This window comes from Macrosteles quadrilineatus, unplaced genomic scaffold, assembly GCF_028750875.1.
Source record: "Macrosteles quadrilineatus isolate MER2022 unplaced genomic scaffold, UCM_ALF_1.0 Scaffold_9__3_contigs__length_116548681, whole genome shotgun sequence".
NCBI classification, from domain to species: domain Eukaryota; kingdom Metazoa; phylum Arthropoda; class Insecta; order Hemiptera; family Cicadellidae; genus Macrosteles; species Macrosteles quadrilineatus.
The window spans coordinates 16,807,747-16,826,399 of record NW_026542602.1 but is presented as its reverse complement, the minus strand read 5'-3'; the positions used below and the strand labels follow the sequence as shown (position 1 = coordinate 16,826,399).

The following is an 18,653-nucleotide window of genomic DNA, read 5'->3' as shown; positions in this document are numbered from 1 at the left end:
ACTATTATTAGTTACGGAGAAAATTCAAATAATTGTTAATTTTAAATTCCCATGTTATTCTTATAGGGAATATTGTAAAATGTTGTAGTCTGCTTGTTTATGGATATATTTTGATCAAACTTGGTAAATTTATTTATTTTATACTAAGTTATTAATATTTCTCTAAAAAACACACTTTTTTAACCTCCCTGTAGCAGCAAGCCTATGTACTCATAAAAATTAATGTTAATTAAATACATTTAATTGAAAATCAACTCAGGCAACTGGAAATTCGCTTAGTCGGCAGGTTTGCTGCGGCGGGGGTATTATTGAAATGTTCATAGCTTATTACCGTATGAAATAAACAAAATTGCTGAATTTGATTAAAATATATCCATAAAAAACCAAACTGCAACAGTTTATTTATTCTCTGTAATAATATGAGAATCATAAATTTAAAATTTTTTTAGCTATACGTTAGGCATATGCTTAGATATACAAAATTATTTCTTTTTTTAAGCTCAACAAAATGGTTTAGAAAATACATTGCAAAATATTTTTATGTTTTTAAGTGGTGAAACCCCGTTTTTACCCCATAAAACGCCCCAAACCCCTGTTCCCTTAATGTATCTGCAATACATCAATGCTATGGGAAGGGAGGGAAACAGGTCCACGGAAGTGGTGAAAGAAGAGTAGGCCTAAAGGCAAGTAGCCTATTGCGGAGCGTGGGAACCGTTTGTGGCAGTTGGATTAATGTATCTGCATTACTACGACTGCTGACAGAGTAAACTAATGATTTTACTCAAGCAAAGCTTGGTTCCCAGGAATTTAGGTAGAATACAATGCTGTAAATTTGAGCTCAAAACAACAGCTGGGTAAAAAATGACGGATTTAAGAAATATTTAAACGGTTGCCATTTTGACTCGGTTGTCCGTTTGAGTTGAGTTTGGTTTACGACAATGTATTTTACAAAATAAAACCTTTAATTTGATACCAAACTCCTATGCTGATACTATTCAAGGAAACGCATGTACAGTATTAACATTTTACTGATTTGGTTAAAATACATCTTAAATATAAAAAAAAATGTCAAACCTTATGACAGATAGCCTGATCATACTCTGGACCGGATTACATGTGGGTTGTACCATTGATATATATACACATTTATACACTATATATACCTACAGGTATAGTCAATATGGTTGTAACAAAAGAAAGGTGATTGGTCCTATATGTGCAGGTTTTATTTGTATTTTGAAAATATTTACGTTAATTGGGTCAAAATAAAAATTAAACTTTTCTTATGGAGATTAAACATGGGACCAAAATTTATAGCTTACGACAGTAGCTACCCTGACTTTACTACTAGTACTGGACCGATTTATACACAGGTTGTACCAAAAGAATAGGTCCTATATGTGCGGGTTTTATTTGTATTTTGAGAATATTTACGTTAGTTGGGTCTAAAGTGGAAATTAAACTTTTCTTATGGAGATTTAACATGGGGCTAATTCTATATATTAATAAACAAGCATGTTTATTGAAAACCTTTTTTCTCAGCTCCTGTGGATCACTGGGAATATCTACGTTAGAAATATGTTTGCCTATAGATGTGCAGAATCCCTTTATAAATTAAAATACAGTAGACTCCCTCTTATCCGGACACCTTTTAACCGGACATTGGTTTAACTGGACTACATTTGGCGGAAATGACATCTCTTTAGCCAGAACATTTTTATCAGCACATCTGTTTAACCGGACTAGATCGGCAGGAAGTGGGTGGTACTGAAACGACTGTTCTCGTGGGAAAGATTTGAGACCAGTGATCACGTGTCTAAATAAAATGCTCTCCTAAATTTAAGTCAAACACGCATTTAAACAGTCGGTTTTTATGAGTTTTTGGGGACGTCAGTTATCCAGAAAAACCGTTATCCGGACTGGCCTCGGTCCCGAGGAGTCCGGATAAGAGGGAGTCTACTGTAGGCTCAAAAATAAGCACAAAAAATTAATTAAAAATTAAAAAAATTAACATGGGCCTTATGGGTTGCCATGTTGGTGACAAAATAACAACGTAATCCACTTAGTGGATAAGGCCGCTAAGGTGGTTTTTTCACTTAGCTAGTTAATGATCAGTGTTTAAGGACCTTGGGTACAGTCACAGAAGGCTGTTTATGTCTATCGTGCAGATATTGGCTACTAAACTATAAACAGGACACGAGTCATGAGGTATCCACATAATATATACACACAAGCATTCAAACTTTTCATAGCAAATTGAGAAGCACTGACTGTCTATTTGTCTTTTGTCTCCATCCTAGAATGTTGCATATAACTTTTTATTGTATCTCTTTTGATTTCTTTGGACATTAAGATTACAGAGGCAAAAAAATAGTTTATTTTTGTAAAGAAAATATTTTATCATGATAAACATTCAAATTAAAATTGACATATCATCATGTACTATTATACACATTTTCCTAATATCTGAATAAAGTCTCAAACACAATCTAAGGAAAACAACAATCAATAAATTAACTTATGTAAAAATATCAATTTATTTCTCAATCAACCGCTGTCATAGCTTTACACCAGAGTATTACAAACTTTACAAAACCAGTCATCATTAGATTTTATTCAAATCACTAGACATATATAAAATATTAACCTGTATTTTGATTTACACAAAAGGGAACATTGCATTTCATAAAATGCAAAATAATTTATAACTTACAACTATAATAGGCCAATAGGGTTAACACTGACAAATATTGTAAACATGGTATGGTTAAAAAAAATAATTGGTTTCCATTTCAATTTTGAAATGGTGTACTCACAAAGACTAAGTACAACTCTTTTTAAATAAATTTATAACTTAACACCTATTTTCCAGCACTATAAACATTAAAATTTACAATAACTACAAAAATGTCATGGATGATATAAAGCAACTGTTAATGAATCTTTAAGCAACCAATGACTTTCTTTTATGTATGAAAAATATATATCTGTAATTTATGTTGAAGCCATAATATAACTCTACAAAATAACGTTTTCAAAACTTATAATTCATATTTTATAAGGCAGTTTTAAATTAAAAAGGTATAATATTTGTATTTTTAGGCTAGTAACAAAATGTTCATATGTTAAATTTACTAAAAAAGTGTTGAAATACATTGTTTGATTGGTGTTAATGTTAACTTGTTTTAAAGGAATGAGGAAAATGTATTATTTCGAGAACAATAAAAAATAAATTTCCTGTAGCTTGTATAGGTCAAAATACTCTACAACTTTGCTGTTTTGCCGCCCTTTATAAGAAACTTATCCAACGAGGAGTAAAAGTAAAAATCTCACTAATCTTAAATTCATTCGGGTTACAAGATTGAAAAATCAATCGTGGGGTTAACATTAATTGAATATTAAACACCTCAAATACCAAAACACACATTTTTAAGGCAACATTGGAAACTAAGATTACTGAAAACAGATTGCATATTTTGTAAGCTAACCAATTGAATCTTGGACATTTTAAAGTCTTTATCTTATACAAAAATACTAACATTATGTTAGTATACTTTGGATTTTGAATTATAATGTTTTAGTTGCAGAAACTTATTTTGCGTACAAACATGACTCTGATCACATCTCAAAACTTGTTAATAATTATTATGCTGTTCAAAGACAGGGAGAAAAAGGAAGCAAGCTGTAGTTTGTATCCTACAAGACTGTGAAGAGATTATGAATTTTGGTCACCTTTGTCACTTGAATCATTGTTCTTTACCAATATGAACCATGGCCAAATAATTTAACAAAAGTAATCATAAATTTGATTAAAAAGTTTACAGTAACAATAGAATGAAAAACAAACCATAAACTGAAATAAGTGATAAAAATAAGTTAATGACTAGTCTACTTGATGATAGGCTACATGCGTGAAAGTGATATTAAATCACCTTGAAAAAAGACACCTCAACCTAAATATAATGAGTGGGTAACTGTATTATCAGTAAGGAATGTTGATAGATGGTTGATTCAATTTGTAAATAAAAAAACTTAACAACTAAACTTACATAACCAATCTTAGTTGCAAACATGTTTACTGAAATAATTTCAAGAGAATTTGCACATATAGTAGTCTTCCTCTTATTCAGACACCTAAAGATTGAAGCTCCGATCAGATCACCATTGCTGGATGGATGGATTTACCCTAGAAATCATTTCAAAAACTCTATAAGGATGTCAATGTTTTGACAATGACCGATTAAATTGATGTTGGTTGAAGAAAGGTGGCTGGATAAGAGAGAGACGACTCACAGCAGTGCGTAACTTAATAACAGATTAATATCAGCCATTACAGCTTCATTTTACAAGTGTGTTTACTTTCTAACACCACTGTGATCATTGAATAGTGCTTACATTTCAAAATGTAGAGCAATAATTATAGAGGAGATGATGATGCATAATTCTGTTTGCCAAACTTACCCAATAGTAACTATACAGTTTTGCTATACAAAAATAATAATTCATATTTGACTGTATGTACTGTATTGTATAACAAAAACAAGGAAACAATTTAAAAAATATATTTACTTTAACAATTTGCTCAAAATAAACGTTTTTAATCACATTATAAAATAATTTATTGTTGACAGTGCTTAACAGCTATTTTTAAGGCTCAAAAGTTACTTTGTTGTATTGCATGGCATTTATTGTTCAACATTATTATAGAACAGATTGTAAAGTAAACAAATAAAAAAAAAACACATTCTAAAATAATAATTCACATTTGAATGTATGCACTGTATGTATAACACAAAGAAGGAAACAATAAAAACTATATTTACTACAAAAATTTGTTCAAAATAAACCTTTTAGATCACATTCTAGTGTTGTGGCTAGTTATTGTTTTTTTACAGGCCCAAGATGTCTCTTGAGGACCATTATAAAAACATTACATGAGCAATCAAGTAACTACACAAACGCTATGTTCTACAGTAGTGTGGAGATGAGGATAGAAGCTGCTGCAGCTAGGGCGACGGTAACGACGCTAGTGTGAGTGGAGCTCGCTCCGGCCTTCACCTCGTATTGCTGACATGGAGTCACCTGTACATGACAAGTTGTTAGAAATACTCATACAAAACATCAAACTTTTTTGATCAAATCTTTTTGATGGTACAAAACTGGACCCAGCTGTTTCTTGCTTTTATTACCTTACTTTATTAAATTACCTACATAACAAATTTTAATTTACAATTATATCTACAATAGTCTATGTTTTACAGCTATTTATGTAAAACACTGTCTAACCTCTGATCACCACTATCGTTGTCCAATAGGCCTACGCCGCCCGATTCGTCGTCACTTTCACACAAAAGTCTATCAATCTCACTCATGAATATACGATCGAATTAGTTTGTATGCCCAATAAACCCGTAACTAAGTTATAATGACTTATCACCACTGAAAGTACGAACACAAAAGTCTGAACATCAAGAAAGTAAACAATCACTTCACATCTGTTCACATATTGCCAACTGTACAAATGAAAAAAATATCCCTTGTCAATGTCTAATATTACAGGGAGAATAAGAAAACGATTCTATTGTAAAACTGTAGACTTATAACAAATAAAACACAATAACTGTTACATAATACAAAAAATCAATAATAAAGCTATGTCGTCATCTTGGAACTGTTCCATGATTAGGTTTTTGGGCCTATTCAGCCGATCACGGAACCATTCCGTGATAAGTTTCCGATGGGTTAACATGGTTTACACAATTTGTTAGATTTTAACTTGATATTCTTGATAATCTATTAACTTTAACTGAATATTCTGCAAACAATTAACTCTTGCACCTAGCATCTTTTGCAAAAAAAATATAATACAATAAGATTTTCAGTGCATAATAAAAGGCGAGAAACCAATTACATGGTTGATTATATTGATGTTATTCTTATTGGTGTTGCTTATAATAACAGTCCATATAATATATTGGTATATAAAAATCTGCAATCCATAAAATGATTACCTTCTTGACAAATGTGAACATGCTGTCTACGATGTTGGCAGGCGTGGGTTCGGAACACTGCTCCAAATGTTTGACTACACACTTTTGGAAGATCTTTATATCACTGTAATCAAGACCGACAAATTTATTACAGTCAAACTTATCATAAACCACACTTGGTATGTTTAATCATATTTGTGTTTGGAAAATGTTTTAAAACTTATTGGTAGCTGATATGTAAACTCAACCCAAATATTTCCATCTTGTGTATTGCCTTACGTATTACTTCATGAATTGTACACAAGAGCTTAAGTTACCTTGATTCTCTCCAAGTAATCCTTAAATCGTCATTAGTGCGACCAGTTTCGATGTCTATGATGGCATCATTGTCAAGCTGGACAGGAAATCGCTCCAAAGAGGTCGTTATCAACATTAATCTAGAGGTTCTACGGCCCCATAAAGGAAGAGGAAGATTTTTAGATACTATTGAGGAATATGAAATTTACAAGGCCGGCAATATTAACCCCCAATACATCCTAAATGATAAATCCTCATTTGAATCCAATATAATTTATGAGGCAGCCATAAATGAGATATTATCACCAGCTGATAACTCGAGGGGGAAGGTGGGGAGAGGAAGACACGGCGTCAGTCTAGACCTACACCTTGTACCCGCCACCGTGTTGTAAATTAGTTGTGTGGCCATGCATTTTATCGGTTTTTGTTTGTGTATGTGTTTTTCAAGACTCATGACGACCTCCTAGGAGCGATTTCACGTCCAGCTTGACAATGATGCCATCATAGACATCGAAACTGGTCGTACTACTAATGACGATTTAAGGATTACTTGGACAGAATTAAGGTAACTGGATGTTCTGAATAATTTAAGTTCCGCCCCAATTTCAAGTCTCTAGCAGGTTTCTAAACGGTTCAGATGAGCATACCAAAGTCGGCAACTTTCAATGTTATTATTTCCCATAAGAATAACATGGGGGGAGAATTATAAATTTATGGGGGTTAATATTTTAAAATGTCACTGATTTTTAATTTTTAATCACAATGTTGTGATTAAATAAAACACAACTTTAAAACAATAAGTCAACATCAAAACAAGTGTTTCTTCTACTAATAATTCCTAGCGACTGAGACTCCGTCTGCTCTAGGAGCAGTGGTCAGCGATAGACGCTTCTGGCAAAATAGATTAACCTGAAACTATGCAAAGCATTGAGCAGCGACTGACGCGGAGCGATTATCGCTGAGCGATAGACACATCAGCCGCTTCTGGCAAAAAAGGCCTTTAGAACATTGTCTGATTAGAAGACATTTGAACAAGTTATAATTTCTAGTAATCCCATCTTGATAATAGAATAAATCAGAGAAAAAATACTTTGATTGCGTTGTAACTAACAAAAACCTTCTGAGCAAAAACAATCTACCAAAATTAAATTTAAAAAAACAACAATCAGGTAGGGTCAGTGAACAATGATGCCTCATGGTAAGTCTTCTATTCAACAAAAGAAAAATGTAACATACTTGCACTCAGGTTGACCGAGCTTGAGTTGCGGCAGTTCATCTTTTAAAGCCTCCGGATTGAGGGTTTCTTTGGGTGTGTACTTGGAGAAGGTAGAGTTGAGACATTGTACGATGTCCTCGTACTTGCTCTGTAGGCAATCTGGGCCTCCCTCGGCAATGAACACTGGAAACAACATCGACATAATGGCCAACAATACAAGCTTGAGTAGAGATAAACTACAGTAAAGTATACACCTCAAATGTAGATACCTATGTTTACATTGTAGCCAGTATAAGAAAGAAAAAATGCATTGACAAAGTGTCCTGCTGTAAAATGCACTTCAGCTTTTTAACAATGCCAAAGTGAAAGCGTAGTTTACTGTAAAATATTAAATTTTGAGTATCTCTATCATCTATAATTGTATGAAAAACTACAAGAGAAAGTATATTTAGATTGTAGAGGCTTTATGAAAGGCTCATTTGACTGTATTATATCTAAGTAAACTAGCTACGGCTGGTTCACTGACATCCATACTACATAGATTTGATGTCAATTTCAGTGTCCTAAGTCAAAGGTAGAAGTAACCTATCTAAAATAGACTGAAATAATTTTTCTGGAACTTGGCTCTAGGGAAATTGCCATGAGTTACATCCCAGTTGCAACAATAGAAACTAAGTTTCCAAAACAAGTACTACAGACTTAATACAATAAAAAATTTCAAAAAATACTGCCAAAAAATGTATGGATTGTGTGGCTTTAATAAGATTTAATTCCATTTTAAAACAATAGTAGAAGTAAAATTTGTTTTATTCCACAGATGACTATCTGGCTAGTGTTCTCTCTGTTTTTAGACAATTAAGCTAATTAATTTAAAGTTTTCCTAATTGTTCATTTCATGTAAATTGTTAATTTATTTTAGAGTTTACAGTTGTGTTATCAGTTTTATTTTAAGGCTTTATTGCTACTCACTTGGTGCATTCTCTCTGTTTTTTTAACAGAAAATTATTTGTTTGTTAAACTTAAGAAAACATAGACTGTGTCTGTTGTAATACTTGTATTACTGAATGACCAATAAAGATCTTGGATACAGGTAGAAGTGTGTTTGATTACTAGCTAAATGCAGTTTTTAATGCAATTTAAAACTAATATAGGTGGGTGGTAGTATAGGTAGTGGTAGTACACTTTTCCTATTTGTTAAACGTGTACTTCACAATTTATTTAGGTGGGTGGTAGTGTAAAAAATGCAACATCTAAAAATGATAAATCCTGAAAAGCTTTTTCACCAAAGAGTTAGACATTTTTTTACATTATAAAATGAACAAAGAGTACAAAATTTAACAAAAATTAACAAAGAAAGGTTACTCAATATTATAATTTTAACAACAGATATTTCAAAAACTAATTTTTTATTCCAAAAGAACCTAAAGTTCATGCACTTGATAACATTCTTACATTTATTGTATTCTGATGTTAAAGTGGAAAAAATTTACTTTTAACTTAAATTTTACAACAAAAAAGTATCATGGCAAGCATTAGTTATACTATAAAATTTACTAAATTAAATTAATTAAATCATGATTACTGTGTACAATCAGTGTTTTATCAAGTGACCCACTCCTTGGTACCATGCAAGATAAGTCAAAACAAAAGGTCTGATTCACAAGCTAGTGTTTGTGTTCTTTTTGACCTTTGATCACATAGAGGTCAATCTATAACAAATGCACGATCCAACAAAGAGAATTTTATCTGTCATTATTTAAGTTCCGCAATCTGTTACTGTAAAATATTTTAAAGGCAAATTCACAGCATAAAATCATGTTACAATATACGACAAGTAGGAAAATGCATGAGTAAAAGCTAGGCAAAATCTTCAAAACATTGATGGAAAATAAACTAGGTCGATTTAATCACTGTCACAAACCAAACTATCCACACAAATGTACAACTTACAGTATACAGCTCAACCTATTACGGTCATAAAAAGTTAAGTATGAAAGGTGCAGAATTCTGAGTTTTGTTTAACAAAAGGCTATTATTATGTGGTTAGACTTAGAGAGGAGCCAGTTCTTCTGAAGTTAAATAAGATAAGTTCTACTGTAATAAAAAAAAAAAAAAAAAAAAAAAAAAAAAAAACTAAAACTTCCAAAAGTAAGGACGAGCACAGATAGTGTAAGATGAATTTTTCTTAATAGCTCATTTATTTATTTAAATTGGCATCATACAAGAAGTATTCAGAAATTAAGAAAACAGTAATCACAGGAAATGAATACAATGTTGTTGTGTGATCCCAACAGTTAGTCAGGATGTTGCCAAAATCGCTTTTTGAATGTTTCAGTAGTTTGAGTTGGTTCGTATCAACTATTAACGTAGGCCAAGTAAGATAACAATAAAATAACCTGACACCTTACGAGGAATTTACATTCAACACAATTGCCCTGATGCTGCAGCTCATAGCGGCCAATAGGCCAGGTCCCGGTAGGTTCTTAGTACATGATATTTTAAAGTCAACCCTGGTATTGGTACTATTCCGATGGTAGTGACAATAATTGCCCTCACATCATTGATTGTTCTCTTGATACGTACGTGCTATCCGGTCACCCTCCTTGAAGCAGATAAAGCTGATGAGAGCGTCTGTGATGTTAGTAATGGTCTGTTTGGTGCCGAGCTCCTCAGGACTCAGGCAAGGCTCTATTGCTTCCGTGAAGTTGGTCACACAGTTCCTCAGCATAGGAGACTTTCTGCCAACATTGAAATCAAGTCTTGAATATAATATATTGCTCAAAATTACTTGTAAATTACAATTAAAATTACAAAAAAAAAAGTTACAATCAATTCAAAATTCAATCAATCAAAATTACAATTAATTTTAGTGAGTACTTAGGTTTGCTGCTACAGGGAAGATAATGAGATGTGTCTTTTTATTGCAATTTCGATAGATTAGTAGTAAATAAACAAAATTTCCAAATTTGGTTTAAATATATCCATAAACAAGCAAACTGCAAATGTTTATTAATTTATTCTCCATAAGAATAACATAGGAATTGTAAATTTACAATTTTTTAATTATCTCCGTGACCGTGGGGCATACAACTGGCTTGACTGTACAAAATTATTTCTTTTTTTAAGCTCTACAAAATGGTTTGGAGAGAAATTATGAAATTTTGTGTTTTTAGGGTCAAAAATGGGGGAAAATAAATTTTTACTCCATAAATCCCCGTTCCCATAGTCCGATTATGCTGGTTCCCGAACTCGTTTGAATAGATGTAGGTTTACATGTTTGTACCAAATTTCATCAAAACCGGAACATTTTTGCTCGAGTTATCACTCTAACAGATGCATATATATAAATATGAAAAATAGAATAATAGGGCTACGGTATATACAGGAAAAGGAAAATTAAAAATTGATAAACTTAGTACCCAAGTAAAAATTATTTATTAAGATCTTAATAAATAAATTTATAAATTTTAATAAATAATTTTTTGTTGGGAACTAAGACTTTTTTTCCAGAAGTTAATATTATCTGAATGCTAACCTGCAGTACTTTCTGAAGACGATGTCCAGGTCTCCAGTAGGTTTAGCTAGTTCTATCTCTTTCTTGATTACTGTGGTGTTCACCAGTCCACGTAGGCAAAATTGTAAATCTTCTTTGGCAGCCTGTGAGAAGATGTAAAATTAGAGGGGAACAAATTGTAGTGATAGTGCAAGTGGAAATTAAAATAGAAAAAAAAAACAGTAAGTCATGTTAGCTACGAATTATCATCGTGATTATTGTAACAGGGACAGACATAATGCAGTTAAAAGCATTAAAAATATTTGTTGCAAAAATAAAATACATTACATACAACATTGACAGTAAATTTTGTACTCGATTACACCAAGACATGAGAAGTAAAAGAAAGGTGGAGGGTAGCGGATTTTTATCCCCCTGGAATTTTACCCCGTGGGCAAACGTGACGTCACAAACCAGGGGGTAAAATTCCGACCGCGAACTTTTGAGTTTCGCGACATCAGCTCGATGGATTAAACACGGAATTAAACATATATTTTCACGGTTGTGGATTTTATCAGAACACATCAAATTATAAAAACCTACAGTGTACGGCCCGGATTTTTACCCCCGGATTTTACCCCCTGGCCAGATATATAAATTAGCGAGAATGATTAATTATCTTCATTCTGTTTTAATTTAATAGTAAACATTTTATTATTAAGTAGCCTATATTAATTTATTTGCAACATTAACTAATAGAACAAGTTTTTAATTTTAATTTTGAGATTCTAGTATTAGGATTTGATATCTTTGAAGCCAACAGTTGGTTAATATGACGTATAAACAATCAACTGAATGATAAAATTGTTTCGAACATTTGTTTACAAAATAAATGAATAAAGATAGGCTACTAAATAATGAAATGTTTACAATTAATTAAAAACAGAAAAAAGAAAATCAATCATACAATTTTTTTAATCGGCTAGGGGGTAAAATTCCGGTGGGTAAAAATCCGGGGATAAAATTCGGGGGGGGGGGGGGGGGGTAAAAATCCGGGGGTAAAATTCTGGGGGTAAAAATCTGGCCTGTACAACTTCAGTTGTCTAAACGCTAGATATATGGACGGGGGTAAAATTCCGGTTTTTATCACTAATCTAATTAATCACGCTCTGGCTATTTTCATTAGACTTCCAAATCCGCAGGGGTAAAATTCCGGCCATGAACAAACTTTTGGCCACTCAGTTTACTACGTCATAGTGACGTCAGCTTTGCCCAGGGGGTAAAATTCCAGGGGGATAAAATTCCGGCGACCCAAGGTGGGCAGGTATAGGAACTTGATGAATTGAATTGATTCAAGTATCTAAAGCATGACAAATCTTCAGAGTTGAGTCCAGGAGGCCCAAGATATACCTGCTACAGTGTTAAGTCATGACAAAAGGAAATACAGTAGCACAATACTCCAGTGTTCAATCGTGGAAAGGGTATGCGAAGATCAAATAATCAAGACTGAAGTATAGCAGCGACCTTAAATGAAGTTGGTACCTTTAAAGAGTATCAGTTATGGCTAATGCCAACAAATAAATCTACTGCTTTCACAGTGTGTAGCCTAAACTAAGAAAAGGCCAAGGGCCAGATTTCTAAATAGGCTGAAAATGCTGCAGCTTAGAGCGGCAAAATTTATGGGGCGGCACTTTGGTAATTTACTAAAAAATGAAAGTATAAATTTTGAATATTTTAATAACAGAAACTTCATTAGCGTATCTTTCATATGTAGCGTATTCATTTACAGAAATGAAAATATGTTTATTCTATTATTCTATTATTGTTTCGTGTACTGTAATATTTCTGAATTGTACAGTTCTATGTAATATTGAAACAACAAAGATTTTTCTAATATATATATATAAATATATATTATTCTTTCATTTTCATAGCATAATACAAATTTATTCCACACACACACATAATGTTATAGCTGCAGCACATTTTTCATACAATGTTATTTGGTTTGATAACACTGAACACTGTAAGCCGAGTCAGTGTCACTATGTGGGAACTAAAAGTCTCTCTGTCCCATTGCTTTTTGTTTGTTTTTAACTTTTGAATAGTAACAACATACAAGTAAAAAAGGTAAATTAAAGGCACAATCAAAGTACTTTTAGTACATTTTAAACTAAAACACACAATTTACAAGAGAAAATTATTTTTTTATTGATACTGTTTCATGATATATATTTTCATGGAAAAAATATTAGTTTAATAATCATGCTGAACTCTTATAAACGAATTTCCACATTTTTATAGATACATAAATTTTTTCACAATTACAAACTTGTAGTAATATTCTAAATTGTTTTAGTAGGCAATTTTATTCCTAATGTTTTTCTTATTTACTTTTCAAAATCAAAACTCAATATAAGATTATTTTTAAGATAGAGAATAATCATCTGAAAATGATTATTTCTTATTCATGGAACACTGAAGCTTGATAACATTGTTCAACAACAAAGACCATTAGAAATGCCAAGTCTTGCTGCACTTATCCAATTAATTTGACTATTGTGAAAAGGAAATTAGCAAAGACAATGATGGGGATTACACAAGTGCTTCAAACATTTTGCTGTTAGGTTTTACTATAATCAAGAAGTTCCTCATGATTCTTTTTGGCTAGGTCTTTTATTTTTTATAGCAATACATTTTGTGCCCGGGACAAATAAATTTGAGTGTAATTGGCTTGTTTTTTTTATACACAATGACAACAATGATAAGCAATTTAAAGATAATAATACTGAAGGTGTAGACAATATTTTATACTATTATTGAAGATTATACTACTAGTTAGATTTGTTAAGATGCCTATGCTTGTACATTAAATTCTCACTTATGACAAATTTGTAATTGAAATTCTGGATTAGCAATCAATAAGGATATGGAGGAGGAATCATATTAGCTAATATTAGTCTTTCTTGCACATGGCATATGCCTACTAAATGAGATGCAGGCAGCAGGGAAGGTATTGTTTCATTAACGACATGACTCAGGACACCTTAATCAGCTGACTCAGCATATCATGTGGCCACAAATCAGCTGACTCAGCTTATCATTCGACCTTGAGTCAGAACCCTCAGCAACAAACTATGAGGATTAGCACTAGTGTTAGCCACTACAAACAAAACAATACAGAATTTTTAGTAAAATTAAAGGCTTTTTGATTGGTAGTACAGTAGACTCCCTCTTATCCGGACGCCTCGGGACTGAGGCCATCTTTCCCACGAGAACAGTCGTTTCAGTACTGCCCACTTCCTGCCGATCTAGTCCGGTTAAACCAATGTGCTGATAAAAATCGTCCGGTTAAAGAGATGTAATTTACACCGAGTGTAGTCCGGTTAAACCGATGTCCGGTTAAAAGGTGTTTGGATGAGAGGGAGTCTATTGTAGATGAATCAGAATTGATGTCCAATTATTTGTTACTTGTGATATATATTTCATAAATAAATTATACAATATCCTAGTTTTAAGTGTTGTAAATAAAAAAGTTTTAACTGTACATACATAGACACTTTTTCATATCATTAGCCATTTTTTTAGCTATTTAAATTGAAAAAATTAAATTGGCCAGGCTTCAGCCGATTAAAACGGGTTTGGCCCCGAGGTGTGAGAACAAATTAATGTTCAATCGATTCCTAGAAAGATGCACGTGAGGTACCGTTGCTCCTAAAACTGCCGGCAAGCTATAAAACATATCTATAATATTAAAACGAAACAAGGTTTTTTTATTTCACGATTCTGAATCAACCACTTGACCGATTTTCATGATTTTTGTGTTGAAAGAAAGAAAATTTTGAGAACTAAGGGATGTCGAAGCCATAATTTTAGTTTAGGGTTTCAATTTTTTAGAAATTAAGTTTAAATTTTTAAAAAGCCTAGCAGCCGACGCTAGCAATTCAAAGTATTTTCAGTGCTGGTTAAACTAACAGCTGGTTATAAACTGTCATTGAAATGTTTATGTTACAAGTTGTTTGTATACAAAAATATTGTTCTTCGGTGTTGGCCTGCATACTATTTCACTTTAAAATTTAGTTTTTTTTTCTACCGTGAAGGATCTGCTTTATCAGGAAATGTGTTATTTTGATCTATACATCTCAAACAGTTTAATCAAGTTTTGTCGTAAATGCAAACTGTGTAAGTTATTTAGTTTATGCCATGGAAATTTCATCTCATATTTGGAAAATCTCTTTCAGAAATTTATTGCTTACCGTAATTGTTTAAGATGTAAGTGGTTTACGTGTTGATACTTCTTTTTCTGTATGTCCGAATGTATGTGAGTCATACTATAATTTTGGTTAGTAATGAAAGCGTCAATTGGTGTAGTAGGTCTCTATAAAACTATCCAATGAGCTGCAAGGTGCAGTAGAAACCAAAGTCGACTCATACCGTACCATAACTCTCCCCGTAGTATTGTATGATTCAGAAACGTGGGCACTGACCAAAGAACCGAAAAACCTTAATGCTGGGTTAGAAAATAAAGTGCAGACAAAATATACAGACCAGTTCAAGATAACGGAGGTCGAGATAAAAACAAACAGAGAGCTAAGAGAAATGTGTAAACACCCAGATATAGGGGTGCTTTCCAGAAGTAAAAGGCTTAGATGGGCAGGCTGTGCGTGATGGATAGGAGATAAATCAACTTTTAAAAGTATATTCCATAGTACCACAAGATAAAAGACCACTTGGAAGACCAAGAATTAAGTGGAAAGACCAAGTTATGAAATACATCCTCAGACCGGGATCTAAATTAGAAGAGACAGGGGATGGAAGAGAATGGGTGGCCAGAATCCTCATAAGGTGTCATAGTCTGTGGTCACGGAGGTAAAGGTGCGGTAAGTACATATATAAGTGGTATATGCAATTGTAGCAACTCTACTCAATACCAGTGTGTGTGAATCGGTCTCCAATCTCACTTCAAGGTTTTTCAAATCGATGCAACTGCTATTTTATTGTAAAATTATCGAATTTAAAATGCATATCGCTATATTTTAGGTCTATAATCGGATAGAACAAATAGGTAGTCATGTGACATTTGTTAATAAGGTCAACAACTAAAAAATAACAATTAATTGTTAATTAGGTTGTTTTGGGGGCAGTTGGCCCCCATTAAAACTGCCAGAATGTGTCACTGTGCGTGTAAACTAGATGTTCTGAACTATTCCGTTTTAATTGACTACTCGATTCCCGTACGTAGGACGGGCCAACAGCTCGTTTTTCAATAAAAACAAATGCACCTGGAGGATAACTCCCCTGTGTCACCAATGAAAGGCTAATGCTATTGAATATCATAGAACCTAGCTTACTTGTTTAGTTGAAACAGAGGTGTCAAGGTTCTTTGATTTTTTTTAAATATGGATACCGGTACCCAAAAAGTGAACATGGGAAAACTTCAGAGCCTCTGGGGCGGAGCCCAAATGGTTTTTATAAATAAGAATAATCCTACATGTTAATGTGTGATTGAGCCCCAAACAAATAAACTAACAAACTTGCAATCAAACACACAAACTTTCATATTTATAATATTAGTAAGGTGATAATAGTATATGTAGTATTATATAGCAAGATTATTGTATCCTCCTTGGAAAATACCTATACTTTGTTTTAATTTGAAAATTTTAGTCATCTTGTGCAATGTTCCACAACGTAATACAGCAACACTCCTCACAGGATCATATTTACCAGATCTTTGTACTACCGTGTCCTGACAATAACAATGAGTCGTTGTAATACTCAAATTCAGCAGAAGTATTGTGTGTATTTTTCCAATTAAAACAACTTCCTCTTTCGTTCTGGCGTTCTTATTCTTTCCTTATAACCCTCGCTTGTCCATTGTAGCTAACACCTGTATTTGCATTTAACATTTAAATAAACAATTCACTAAAATCAGTCCACATGTAAAACTAATAGTAAATGTTTTGATTTTCAAGCAGATAAATTTACCAATAAATGGCCATTAGCTTTTTTTAGCTTTAATTTTCCCACATAGGCTTGAATGCATAGATAAATTTATAAAACGTAAGCTCAACTAGATGAATAAACTATTAGATACGGTTAACATTTATAGGCCTATGGATTGTAGTTAAACCCCACTAAAAGAATTACATTTCAATCCTAATATTATATTACAAGTGTATACTACCTGGTAACCGTCAGTTTTGCCCGAAAAAGCTTTGTGTTTCATCCAAATTACAGTACTACTATGAACCCGCTGATGACCTTTTTTATTTATTTTTTGTCTAATAAGAATGAATTAAATGGACATAGGAGATGGGATATTGCACCATTACTGTGATTGTTGGTGGGATAACGTATTGGATGAGAGGTAAGTCTTTGTCAGACATTTCTTAGGACGATTGACTGGAAATCAATAGCAATGGTAGCCTGTGTAGTTAAATTCAGATTTATCTGATTTGTGGGTTTTCCTGATGATCAGGCCATAGTGAAGGAAATGTTACTGTCTCGACATGCTCCTGATTTTATATTACTGTTGGTTTTTGTTTCCCTTATTTATAATATATCTTTGGCTACCAATATTACATTTCAATTTTTGACCTGAGTTCATAGCAGGGAGTTCTGAGAAGTTAATCTCGTCAAGCTATAGCACGTTGTTAGAAGTTTTTGAAGAGACTGTAGGAAGAGGACGCACCACATCATTGCGAAGATAGATAAATAGAATAGTTTGTTTTGGCATGAGCAAAAATCTAAACAAAACATCAGATCAGCTGTTATGGCCTGTATCTTGGTCAAAATCTATTGGGAATTGGTTGAGTACGCAGGTTTGCTGTAGGTAGTTAATTTGTCCCTGTACTGTATTAACATTTAACAAAAACTATCACTATTTTACAACAGTTTGGCTGGTAGCCACTAATACTAAAATAGAATTTTCGAATAGAAATTTTAGAATGTTTGTTCGAGGTTACGGGTTTTATTCGGTACGTATTTCAAAAGTACCTATAAGTATGAAAAAAGTATTAAAAGTAATAGCATGAGCAATAACTACTAAAATGTAATAAATTGTGTACTTCAAGCATTAATTTGTACAATATGTTGTAAACCGCTTTTTGTTGTATAGGCCTAGTGTTTTTATTAAATAAAATATTCTGTTTTTTTTATTAAATAGAAAGTTTGGTAATAGTGGTTAAATGAAAACTGCCTTGTTTTAAGAGGCAAACATGAGGAAACAGTCAGTTTTCACAGTTATGTCTATAAACTGAGTATACACTAAAAAAACGTTTGAGATAGAAAAGGACGTTAAATACAAAATGTCAAAATTTGTAGATAATTTAATTCCACGCCAAGATTCTCCATCAGATTTAAGATCCAAGCATTGTTGCATTATCAGCATAATCACAGCTGCTGTTTCCCTCCCATTTCCCACAGGGAGGTAGATTGTGAATAACCCATTTGCCAATTGGTCAAAAATATATGAGAGATGATATGAAATGAGCAGCTATTCCATACTGAAATTCAGGTTTGCTTGAAACATAATAATCTAAGATTATTAGTTACAACATTATTCTATCAGCTGTTTCCTGACGTACTGCATTTAAAGTCAAGTGCTGATCTTGTGGCAAATACTGCCTTCATAAGGATTACATTGAAATTTTGA

At 32.8% G+C, this 18,653-nt stretch overlaps 1 protein-coding gene across 1 annotated transcript in view; it reads right to left on the bottom strand.

Moving 5' to 3' along the window:
- Positions 1-2,513: 2,513 nt before the first annotated feature.
- Positions 2,514-18,653, bottom strand: part of LOC129002596 (27 kDa glycoprotein-like) — a 34,198-nt gene continuing 18,058 nt past the window's right edge. Inside the window, exons 3-7 of the mRNA XM_054430522.1 lie at positions 11,039-11,160; positions 10,087-10,241; positions 7,524-7,686; positions 6,012-6,114; positions 2,514-5,082 (exon numbers count right to left, since the gene is read on the bottom strand). Of these exons, the coding sequence (XP_054286497.1) occupies positions 4,969-5,082; positions 6,012-6,114; positions 7,524-7,686; positions 10,087-10,241; positions 11,039-11,160 (657 nt within the window). The 3' untranslated portion in view covers positions 2,514-4,968. The remainder of the gene's footprint in view (positions 5,083-6,011; positions 6,115-7,523; positions 7,687-10,086; positions 10,242-11,038; positions 11,161-18,653) is intronic.